At 41.0% G+C, this 10,660-nt stretch overlaps 2 protein-coding genes across 4 annotated transcripts; both read left to right on the forward strand.

Moving 5' to 3' along the window:
* The first annotated feature begins 132 nt into the window (after positions 1-132).
* Positions 133-4,860, forward strand: LOC116921153 (NEDD8 ultimate buster 1). 3 transcript variants are annotated; one of them, XR_006645886.1, is made up of 13 exons: positions 133-438; positions 497-753; positions 817-937; positions 1,002-1,246; positions 1,309-1,505; positions 1,571-1,732; positions 1,809-2,167; positions 2,229-2,355; positions 2,419-2,566; positions 2,655-3,232; positions 3,299-3,421; positions 3,502-3,703; positions 3,788-4,860. XR_006645886.1 is itself a non-coding variant. In XM_032927380.2 (9 exons), exons 1-9 carry the CDS (start codon positions 319-321, stop codon positions 2,589-2,591), a joined length of 1,761 nt encoding a protein of 586 aa, XP_032783271.2. In that variant the 5' UTR covers positions 135-318; the 3' UTR covers positions 2,592-2,629. The 3 variants fall into 3 exon arrangements, 1 of the variants encoding a protein (XP_032783271.2); XR_006645885.1 differs by having other exon boundaries at positions 2,684-3,232; XM_032927380.2 differs by lacking the exons at positions 2,655-3,232; positions 3,299-3,421; positions 3,502-3,703; positions 3,788-4,860 and having other exon boundaries at positions 135-438; positions 2,419-2,629.
* Positions 4,714-9,487, forward strand: LOC116921150 (transforming growth factor-beta-induced protein ig-h3). Its single transcript, XM_032927375.2, has 14 exons — positions 4,714-4,959; positions 5,875-6,080; positions 6,156-6,237; positions 6,307-6,549; positions 6,615-6,729; positions 6,807-6,953; positions 7,019-7,201; positions 7,269-7,482; positions 7,552-7,968; positions 8,042-8,280; positions 8,344-8,529; positions 8,596-8,752; positions 8,815-8,993; positions 9,071-9,487. Exons 1-14 carry the CDS (start codon positions 4,868-4,870, stop codon positions 9,164-9,166), a joined length of 2,556 nt encoding a protein of 851 aa, XP_032783266.1. The 5' UTR covers positions 4,714-4,867; the 3' UTR covers positions 9,167-9,487.
* The last annotated feature ends 1,173 nt before the right edge of the window (positions 9,488-10,660 follow it).

Consider the following 10,660-nt stretch of genomic DNA (forward strand, 5'->3'; position numbering starts at 1 on the left):
TATTTTTTAGTGTATTTTTTACACTTTCTAGTGAAAGTTTGAATCATAGCTAAAAATTTTTAATCAAACCATCTCAGGTCGAACTGCTGTGAAATTTCGTAAGGAAAAGGAGCCAAGAAGCAGGCAAGTCGCTAGAATTCGGAAGAAAGGAGGAGTATCAGTCCGAAAAATCGGATAGATGGCTCTGATTCGGCAAACAAATGCGCGGGTTTTAAATTTTTACGCGCCAATATAGCAGACAGCTGACTGGTCACTGTAAAACTTCTTAGTCATTGCTCCAGCCGTAGGATAGTGCGAATATTGGCAAATTTTAAAGGTATGGATTTTAATGAAGAACATTACCTAGCTCGAATTCGACAAAAACTCCAAGAAAACGGAGTTAAACTATGGCTGGCACCTTACTATGCAGACCAGGCAACAAACAAAGAAAAACTTGAGGTATAATATAACAGCTAAAATTACATTGGCAACACAAGATTAACAAATATTAGAATAGGAGTTGGCCATGCATCTCTCTGACATGCTTGCTATACCATGCAATACTGTTTTAAATATGTTGAGCACACTTCAGCTTCATGCACTTGAGAAGCTTGCATCCAGGGCATGTTTCCAAGAGACTGGGTTGGCAACTTTACGAATCAAAATTGTTGGAGGCAGTGGCCTTCAGAAGAACATCACCATGTATTTAAATGAATCTGGTGAATCATTAAAAAATAAGATCATATCTGAAATGAACTTCCCAGCTTCAACAAGGTTTGATTTTATGAAATGATTAAAAAATTCCTGTTTACATAGTATTTTCAATTGGGAGGATAGGCTAAAAATGATTTGCAGTGGTCTAGTTCTGGATGGTTCAACAAGTCTGCTAGCTCAAAGAGTTGCTAATAACTCTCAGATTCTTGCAATTATCCTTTCGTGTGATCCAGATTGCCAAAAGGTATGTTATAGTGATTTGGTATCTCCTAAAGATAAAACCATAATCTATAAACATTCTTGTAAAGATGGAAGAAAAGATTATCCAAGAAGTAGAGATGATTAAGGCTGATGCAGACCTATTGGCAAGTCAGCAAGATGAAAACTATCTAAGGATTGCTGACCAGTCAGGAAATATTATTGACCTGCCATTTGAAGAAAAGAAATCTTTAGCTGTTGCTATGGCATTACATGAAAAAGGTCGTTCTGCCCTAAAACGAAATCAGGTCTCGCTTGCCTTAACGTTATTTCACGAGGCTGATGCTAAATTCAAGTAATCTACATGAATTATTGTTTCTATTTTGCTTCATTCTTTTAATGACAATGAAATAACAGTGCCTGTAGGTCTGAATTACTGAAAGCGGTAGACAATGCCGCCCTATTAAATCTGGACATTGCATGGTGTTATCTGCTACTTGGTAATGCAGCCGATATCCCCGACGCAGTTGTCCGATTAAACCAATGCGAACAGTCTCTATATAAAACCTATGGCGCACAAATGGAACGTCTCCTGACCCTAAAAGGAACTACAGGTTGTCCGAGTTTCCGTATGCTCTCCTATTATGCGTAATACTTATTATTCTCTTTTCCCTTCTAGGCAATGAAGCCGTGCTATTTTTACGACTTCACCTTCTCCAGGGAGCAGTGGCTTTTCATCAAGGAAAGACACTAGAATCAATTAAGCTACTGAATCAAGCGAACGAAGAGTTACAGAAACTCACCATCAATGACGGCGATTTAACCCACTTAATCAGTTTAGGTAAAAGCATTTAAAAAAAAAACTGTGTTGATGTGGAAACAGTTTTCAAATGTGTTATTCAAATTCATCAATGTAGGGTATTCTTTGTCTGATGCCCGGCTTGGTTTGCGGGCATGTCGAGGTGATTTGAATGCGGCTTGCATATATTTACAACGCCGCGAAATGGAAAGACAAGAGCGCAAAAAGAAGGAAGAAGAGGAAGAAGAGCGAAACCGTGAAAGAAAGAAACTAGGAAAAACAGCCAATAATCAATGGGTTAATCTTGGTTATCTCAACACCGTAGTCGAAATGGGATTTGATCGTTCACGGGCTGCTGAAGGCCTGAGGCAAACAAACAACGATATTAGTCGGACGTTAGAGTTTTTGCAATCCGAGAGTGAATCGTATAGGTCTCAAGCTTCTAACGGGCGATATAACGAAGAATCCCTTGCACAGGTAACTTTGGGTTGCGGCCAACGTGTAAAATTTTTATTTTAATGTCGTACATTTGCTATAGGTGGTCTCAATGGGATTTAGTGTGGAACGTGCCAAGGAAATGCTTGAAAAGCACAATGGGGATGTTGAACTAGCAGTTGAAGACTTGGCATCAAACCTCGGCCGACCTGATGATCAAGCGGTAGCAAGTATGAAATTACAGCCTTGGAAATCTTAGAAGCAAAACTGATTGTTATGTAATGGCTCATTAGGTTCGTCCAGCGAAGAAGCTTCTAGAAAACAAAAAGAAGCCACGAAAAGAGAAAAGGAAGCTTACAAAAGACTTGCCAAAGATATTCCTCGATCGGAAGAAGATCATTTGGATTCTGGCCTTGAATTAGAAGCAGAGTATCTGCATAAGTACTTGAGTTTTTTAAATTCTTAGAACTGGATACCAGCATAAAATTATCTAATTATCTTCAATGACGCACGCATTTTAATTCTCTAGATAATAAATGCTTTTGTCGTTACACATAGATGTCGTTAACACGCGAACACAATTTCTAGAAGCATCGCCCTTGGGAGTGTGCAAATGTTTCCTACTTGAACGATTTCACAACATCCTCCTCAAAAGTCAAATGAGCTTATCCGGTTTTAATTTTAATTTCAGACACTTTTCCCTATTATTTGTTGTTCCATTTATTTAGCGTCGGATATCATCCGTTGCGAAATACTGGGTTTTTTATTAACCTATCCGTGCTGGTACGATCAGACGTGACACATCTAAGAGAAAACAACAGCTGGCTCATGTTTTTCACTTTAATTACCGATTCCTGGGGACCTCGTTTTACATTTGTAGCTCACTACGTCAGACAGTACTCCAAGTCGTTCGGACAACGGAAAAGCAGGGTTATCGAATGTCTTGGCTGGTCTTGTCTACGGGTTCACTTGACTTAGCAACTGAAGATATGTCTTTTCAATTGCGCAGTAAATAAGTTTCAAAAGATTTTGTTAAAAATCTGCTTCATGCGATTCAACTAAAGCAACTTCTGATGATGTGGTATCATTTCTCCGAATATTCCCATGGTAACGACAAATTTATCTGGTGTTTTGTCTATAAAAAAATTAATATTTTCTCTTTATTATTTACAGTCACGCACCGATGGAACACGAGTAGTTGTTTGCGGATTGGCGTCCCCATTTCCATGCGTTGCAGCCTTGCCGAAGAGATTAAAACATGATAGAACATTAGCCTTTGACACAGCAGAAGTTCAGGTATATTTTATTCCACCATTCAGAGGTCTATCAGATATGACTATTAATTATGTTTCTGTTGTTCGACCTCCTCCCGACAGCCGACACTTCTTGCGTGTGCCACATTGGCAAATGCCAGGGTTGCCAAAAGAGGAGTAGCCAAGTAACCGACTTCAAAACTATTACCCAATCCAGGAAGTCACGGCCGTTTTTTTTGGGGGGGGAGTGATGGGCATTGCAAACATGACCGTTCCTTTTTCTTTCTTAATCGGCGCTAAAGTCTGCTATAAAAAGCCGCAACAGGTAATACTTTTCATGTCCAAAATCTGACGAAATATTATTCTGGTCGTCAAATTAGTTTCCCTCTGTTGTTTTGATTCCATTGAGCCTTTCTAGGAAAACGACACGATCACGTGCAAAAAGATGAGTCATCCCGCAAACTTATGTTTCGACGGAGACCGTGAAAACAATAATAACGGTTGCCAAATAATTCATGAAAAAGGAATGAAAACATCCTGATATTTTGGGATTTCCCTCCACCTCGATTGGGAAAGAATGAAGCCCGTGGTGATTTCTGACGTCTATCGAATTATCCCACTCGTCCTCTTTGTGCCCTTGAACGTTAACGTGGGTCGTATAACCGTGACGACAATTCCTTTCTTTCGCCTCTCGCGCTGCGTGGCATTATTAAAAGGAAAAAGAAGAAGAAGAAAGGTAATAAAAAAATATATATTTATTTCAACAGCCATAGGAGTCACGAGAAGGTGTTGGATGGTGTTCAGACTACCGAACGGAAAAGAGGAAGAGAGGAATAAAATAAATAAATAACTCTACTAACGGTATTTGTTGTTTGTCAAGGTCATGAACCTTTCCCCGAACAACGAAAGCCATTTTCTTCTCCCAGCGGTTTCGTTTTCCATTTGCTTTTAAATGGACGACGAAAAGGCAGGGCAAATTGAATTTGTGCGTTCAGCGTCAGTCATGCCTGATGTTTTCGTGATCCGACCGTACCGTTAATCCCCGAGCCCGTCACGTTGTACTGCATCATTTTATGTTGTCCTCCATTTTGTTTGTTTTTCTTCTTATCTTTCGTTTTTCAGCCGCAATGAGTGGAATCGGATGCGACCGAAAGGACGAGGAGGATTGACACATGTGTTCGTGAGCATTGATCCCTCCCAATGGAGCCCTGCGGGATGAAGAAAAAGAAGCATTTGACGAGGAGGAGGAAGGTGGGGTTTTCTTTTAAAAGAGGGGGTCCTTACTCCCGCCACCTATTTAAAGCCCCAGAAGGTTCCAGTGTACTCGTCACTGGCCGTTCAACTGGTCGACAGTAAAGACGTTGCTTGGCTATCGCTGGCATATTTTCATTTGTTATCGTTTGAAGCGTTTCATTGCTCAAACTACAACAAAGAATTGGTTTTTGTTTTTTTTTCTTTGACAAAAACAACAGGCGCTTAAAAGAAGAAGATGAAATCCGCCTGCTTCGTGCTGTTAGCGGTTATTTATCTGGTTCCAGCCGGGGCTATCTGGCCAGGCCTTTTCGACCGCTTGAGTCAAAGGTAATGAACCTAAAGTCCTCTTAATTTATCTTTATTTACACTTGCATTCTTCCGTGTTTTGTGGATCCGACATAAAGGACACAGCTTTTTTTTTTTTTTTTTGCATTTAAACGATAACACCCGCGTTTTGGCTCAACACACCTTCAAGGTGAAAATGACAAAGTCATTATAACCGCAGATTAGAACGTGTCGTTACACCTGAGTCGTTTGTCGACTGTTGAAAAGGACTTCTTTGTTTGTAAACCTTTAAAGTATTGTCTTTTTTCAACACAGGCAAACATTCCTTTTAACGGGGTCTTTGGCAAAATGTTCCTTTTAAACCCCTCCCCCCTCCCTTAATGTTTAAATACGGAAATGGGGTCTCCGTAGGGTAAATGTAGGTTAAAGCCAAAGGTCGTTAACCCGCCCCGAGAACAAGAAACCCGACAGCCAATGTGCTGCTCAGTTTACGGAAAAAAGAAAGACTTTTCTTGGGACAAGCTCCCTAATCTACCTTTACGATTGTGTACCCTTCATTCGCGTCATAAATAAAGAAAAAGAAACCTTTGTTTAGCTTTAAAAAAGACGGGTTTCCCCCCCTTAATTTGGAATCCTTCCTGGAAGCTACACGGGGCCAGTCGCCTAATCATTCAATCAATTGTGGCGATGCGTGTTTGAGTTTTAGATTAGATCAAAAATAAAAGATAGGCGACCGGTTTCCAGTAAAAAATCCAGGGCTCCAATTCTTTGTAGGTAAACCAATTTTTGCTCGCGGTTTTGGATGATGACGTAATAAGAATCATCGTACAGTCCGCCAATGGAAAATAGGTCATCTTCAATTCTTGATTAAGAGCAAGACAAAATGAGTGTTGCTTTTGGATTAAACTTGCCTAAGTGGGTCTCTACGTGAATTAACTGTACATTTGGTTTATATAGGGTCGACACACTTGCTGAACGCATCGGGGCTGACATTGACAGTAGCTTGAAGCAAACCATCAATCCGGTTGTGGAACAATTGAGCAATAAAGCACACAATGTTCGTGAATCCCTTGGTATCTGGAACAGGCCGTTCAGTCCCCTTTCCAGTGGCCATCCCAACCCTGTCATACCACCCAATCCTAACCTAGCGAATCAAAATGAAGGTAGCCTACTACTAAAATTTAGATTGTTCTTAACCTCATTTTTTGCTAATAGAAAAACACATTTTAAAATTGCAGGTTCAAATCCTTTCGATTTAGGATTATCCCCCCTATTTCAGAGTTTCTTCGACAGCACTCCTCAACGAGAATGGTGGAAAGGGTAATTTTTCGGCCCATTTTTTTTTAAATACGAAACAGTCGTTAATAAATGTATGTCTTCCTTTCATAGACCAAACATTTGCATCGAACGGGAAGAGATTGACGAAAGCAAGAGAAGCAATTCCACGATATTGACGTCGACTCAACGACCGACTACGACTGAGGCTGATGGCGTCGTAGTGGATGATGAACTCGTACCCGAAAACAGCCCCAAAGATGACGAATTGAAAACAAGACGAAAGCGACAATTTAGCGCTCATGTCCGAATGTCATCGTGCAATGACGAAGGCATTTCTTACGTCTGCGAAACAAAGTATACTCAAGCTGCTTGACACATTCCCACTGTGAAATGTTGTAATGCGTCATTCATTGTTGCAGAGTTCGGTCCAATGGAATACGCAAAATTTACAAGACGAGATACAATTGCTGTTACGGTACCATCCGTGAAGCAGGTGAATTCGGTTGTCACGCTGTCGAGTTGCGTAGCCTCCAGGTAAGTGTCTTTGAAGTATTTGTTTTGGCCAGTAACCAACAGGTCAGTCAACCTATTTATATCAATCCGGACAACAGGAAACCGTTTTTGCCCTTGGCGGACGTAGTTTCCTCTCCCTAATGGCCGAGGCTGAAGTTGACCCGAAATTCTTGAACCAAAACCACACGTACTTTGTTCCCGTCGATCGTTCCTCCCCCGCGCCCAGTGACGTGGCGAATGATGTGGTAATTCTTGATTCATACAATTTCATTTGAAATCAATGGAAACAAAGAAAAAATTTTGATCGTAGAATACGCAAAACGACATGCAAGAAGCTGCTGTTAAACAGGACGATGGCGTTCGTTTACGCCGCCAGGCGGCCACTATCATGCGGATGGATGTGGAGCCAAGTGACATGTCCGAGGTTCGCACAGTCGTTCGCGGTCACATGGTCCCCGGAATTTACCTCACCTCGAACTTCCGCGATGAACAGGTAATGACAATGTGGTTAACTGATTTCGTTTATCCGATTGTGTACATTGGCTTTGTTTTCCCTACAGCTGCTGGAAACGGAAAATAGTCAAGCCAAGATCCGCATCAATATGTACAATGCCCCTGCTCGCATCTACACAGCCAACTGCGTCCGTTTGGTCTCTACCAACAATTACGCTCATCAAGGTGTTATTCATATGCTCGACGGTGTGATGAAACCCGCCACTAAGACGATTGCCCAGCTCCTCGAATCTGAGCCGCACTTTTCTTCCTTTAGAAAACGTAATTTCCATTTTTGATTTTTTTTTAAATCGAGGGAAAGAATTAGAAATTGTTTTACCATTATTCTAGTACTTAGAGAACAAGATTCTACCTTGTTTAGTCAACCGGGTCAGTTAACCGTTTTCGCCCCCACTGACGATGCCTTTGCCAAATTGAATCCGGAATTGAGGGAACGTTTAATGAAAGGCCAGGGCTGCGTCCATAGCGTAGTGGAGCACCATGTACTGCCCAATGTTATCTGTTCGACTGTCATCCAAGGACGTGCTCGTTCAACTTCTCTGCTTGGCTCATCTTTGCTTCTGGAACGTGACTTGGAGGGTAAACTCTACGTAAATGGCAAACTGGTGATTACACGCGATGTCGTGGCGTCTAACGGCGTTCTGCATGTCATTGACGGCGTTCTCATTCCGGAAAATGCTCGCAGCTTTAGTCAATTACTCTCGTCACACAATCTGACAGAGTTGGCCCGTTTAGTTGAAGCCGCAGGTAATGCCCATTTGTACAACATTTTAGAAACAGCAATAATTACGTAACGGTCAATGTACTCACACTTTAAAAGGAATGGCCCCAATGCTGGATTCACTCACCAACGCCACTTTGTTTGCTCCGAATAATTATGCCATTCGCGCCATTCCCGATGAGGTGAAACAATCATGGATGACTAACCCCGAAAAGCTGAAACAAGTTCTAATGTACCACTTGGTTCAACCCGGAGTCCGTCAGGCTGGTTTAGCAAACAATCAGATGATCGAAACTGGGCTTAAGGGTCAGAGTGTTCGCATGAACTTTTACCAATCGGTAAGTTTACTTACATTCGTTCGTCAAAGAACTGTGCAATAATTGTCGAGGTACCTTCCTTAGATTCCATTTTTCAACGCTTCACCACTTCGAGCGAGTGTGCAGTGTGGCGCTGTGTTGCGTTGGGAGCAGGACGCTTGCAATGGCAATGTTCACATCATTGATCGTGTTATGATTCCCCCAGAGAACAGTATTACTCAATGGCTAGCTAACAATCGCAGTTTCTCGATTATGACGACACTTCTAAAGGTAAGCATGGGGAAAAAAGATTGTATTTAATTTCTTTTCATAATGGAAATACCTTTTGCTTGACAGGATACCAGACTTAATGAGATTCTCAATGCTGAAGGCACCTACACTGTTTTGGCTCCTCCCGACGTCGCGTTTTATCAGATGCCTGAGGAGGTGTTGTCTGAGATTACCAAAGATGCTCGTAAAGCTGCCAACATTTTGAAACAACACATCTTACCTGGTAAACACAGTCCTCTATGTAGTCTCGTCTATTTATTAAATTTGTTCATTTTCAATTCGTAGAACACATGTGCTGCTCTGGATTCCGTGGTGACTGGTTCACGAGCAACCGTCGCCGTACTATTGATGGCAGCTGGGTATCTCTTCAGCGCCATCTAGATGGAAGTTTGACTGCTGGAGACGCTCATATCCTCGCGTGTGATCAGCTCGCTCTCAACGGTGTCATCCATGTTGTGGATCAGGTATAATTTGATGTAAAAAAAAAAATGAACCGGTCATGGGTCTAATATGGTATTTTTCTATTTCAAAATGAATTTAGGTAATTATGCCAAAAGTAAACGCTTTACCCTTTTTATCTGGCACTCGTCGTCTTGGACTCCCTGGTATGGAATTGATCTTGAACCACGGCAAGTAAAGAAATATAACAACACAAAACGTAAATGACAACTTCATCAAAATTCGAAAGCCAAGCCCCACGTTCCCTGATGTGTACGATTTTTTTAAATTTAACTACGATGTCCATTGGGGGAAGACAACGTTTCCTGTTTCAAGTTATTCCATTTTTATTCAATAAGACGACTGTATATTTATTCATGATTGTTTGTTTTTGTTTTTTTTTCTTATAAAATCCGGATAACCGTTTGTTCTTGTTTACTTTTCTCGTTTCGTATTTCTGACGTGGCCTATCCGGATCGCATTTTGCTTTGCTGGACAATACAAATGTAACGGGATTGAATCGTTGGTTTGTCGTTTATTATTGAAGATTGCGGAGTCGGTAAATTAGAACGTAAACTTGTAGCCTACTTGTTAAGGGTCAATAAGAATCGCCTTGTTTGGCTACACGCCTACACCATTCCTATGGAAGCATGTGGGTTGTTACCTTCGTCTGCTAGCTGATAAGTTCATCCCATTGCAGTTCTGCAAAACTGCTGCTCAAAAACCGTATCTTAATACTTTACCACCACCACCGTTATACATTTTGCTTATACTAATCAGTGAATTAAGAACCAGATTAACGAATGAAGACTCGGACTGGATCTGTATTCTGTAGTCTAACTGCCTAAGCTGGACGTTAGCCTTAGGCTATTACATTTTTCGTTCAAGCTACTGCCAACTGGGGACCAAGCGCTGCTGCAGTTGCCACCATATTCGGTGGCGCGTGGATGTGTCTTAGCCTTTTACCAAAGCCTTACACAACATTTTTAAAGCGAAGATGCACGTGCTTATATCGTACTTCATCCGTTGATCAAAATATCATTAACGCGGCTTAGGCAGCAATTCTTCAATTTATTTCGGAACATGTGTTTATTGATTCGATATTTCATCTTCTGTTCCCCGTGAACACGTGAATCTTTTCCGTATCGTAGAATGGAGGCACGTCAAGCGTGCACCCGGAAATTGCCTCATAATCTTGTGAACCAAATGATCATTGAGGTCTTGCTCAGAAGTTGGAGAACATCAATGTGAAGATGCATCAAGATGCAGGCAAGGTATATCAAGAAATCTCTAAGTTTTCAAAAAAGAGCAACATAAGGAATTTAAGAATTTGAGTTGAGGTAATGAATCACATAGGAGTACACATTGTGGGCAGAAATTATAGAAATATAGTTTGGTTTCCAAGAGACTAAAAAAAGAACTTCTTAGTGTGATCTTTCTTAGTGTTTGAGTAAAGCAAATAAATGGAGTGCACGTGCTTCGATTATTACATTAGAAATGGCGCGAAAATAGCATGCCTTACAAAGACTCCTTATCCACATTGAGAAAAGACAAATAGTTCAATGGCTTCCATCGTCGATAACCTTGGCAAGTTTTATCATGTGCAATAACCAACTAGATTTATCATTTCTTTTTCTAAAAAATGGTAGTTACAATTTTTTTTTTTCTTAATAATGATTCGTATTAAGTCTTG

This window comes from Daphnia magna, linkage group LG4, assembly GCF_020631705.1.
Source record: "Daphnia magna isolate NIES linkage group LG4, ASM2063170v1.1, whole genome shotgun sequence".
In the NCBI taxonomy this organism is placed as follows: Eukaryota; Metazoa; Arthropoda; class Branchiopoda; order Diplostraca; family Daphniidae; genus Daphnia; species Daphnia magna.

Coding starts and splice junctions, on each gene's coding strand:
- LOC116921150 (XM_032927375.2), top strand. CDS start 4,868: ATGAAATCCGCCTGCTTCGTGCTGTTAGCGGTTATTTATCTGGTTCCA. Junction 8,281..8,343: donor GCATGAACTTTTACCAATCG/GTAAGTTTACTT, acceptor TACCTTCCTTAG/ATTCCATTTTTCAACGCTTC. Junction 8,994..9,070: donor TCATCCATGTTGTGGATCAG/GTATAATTTGAT, acceptor AAATGAATTTAG/GTAATTATGCCAAAAGTAAA.
- LOC116921153 (XM_032927380.2), top strand. CDS start 319: ATGGATTTTAATGAAGAACATTACCTAGCTCGAATTCGACAAAAACTC. Junction 938..1,001: donor GTGATCCAGATTGCCAAAAG/GTATGTTATAGT, acceptor ATTCTTGTAAAG/ATGGAAGAAAAGATTATCCA. Junction 2,356..2,418: donor TGATGATCAAGCGGTAGCAA/GTATGAAATTAC, acceptor ATGGCTCATTAG/GTTCGTCCAGCGAAGAAGCT.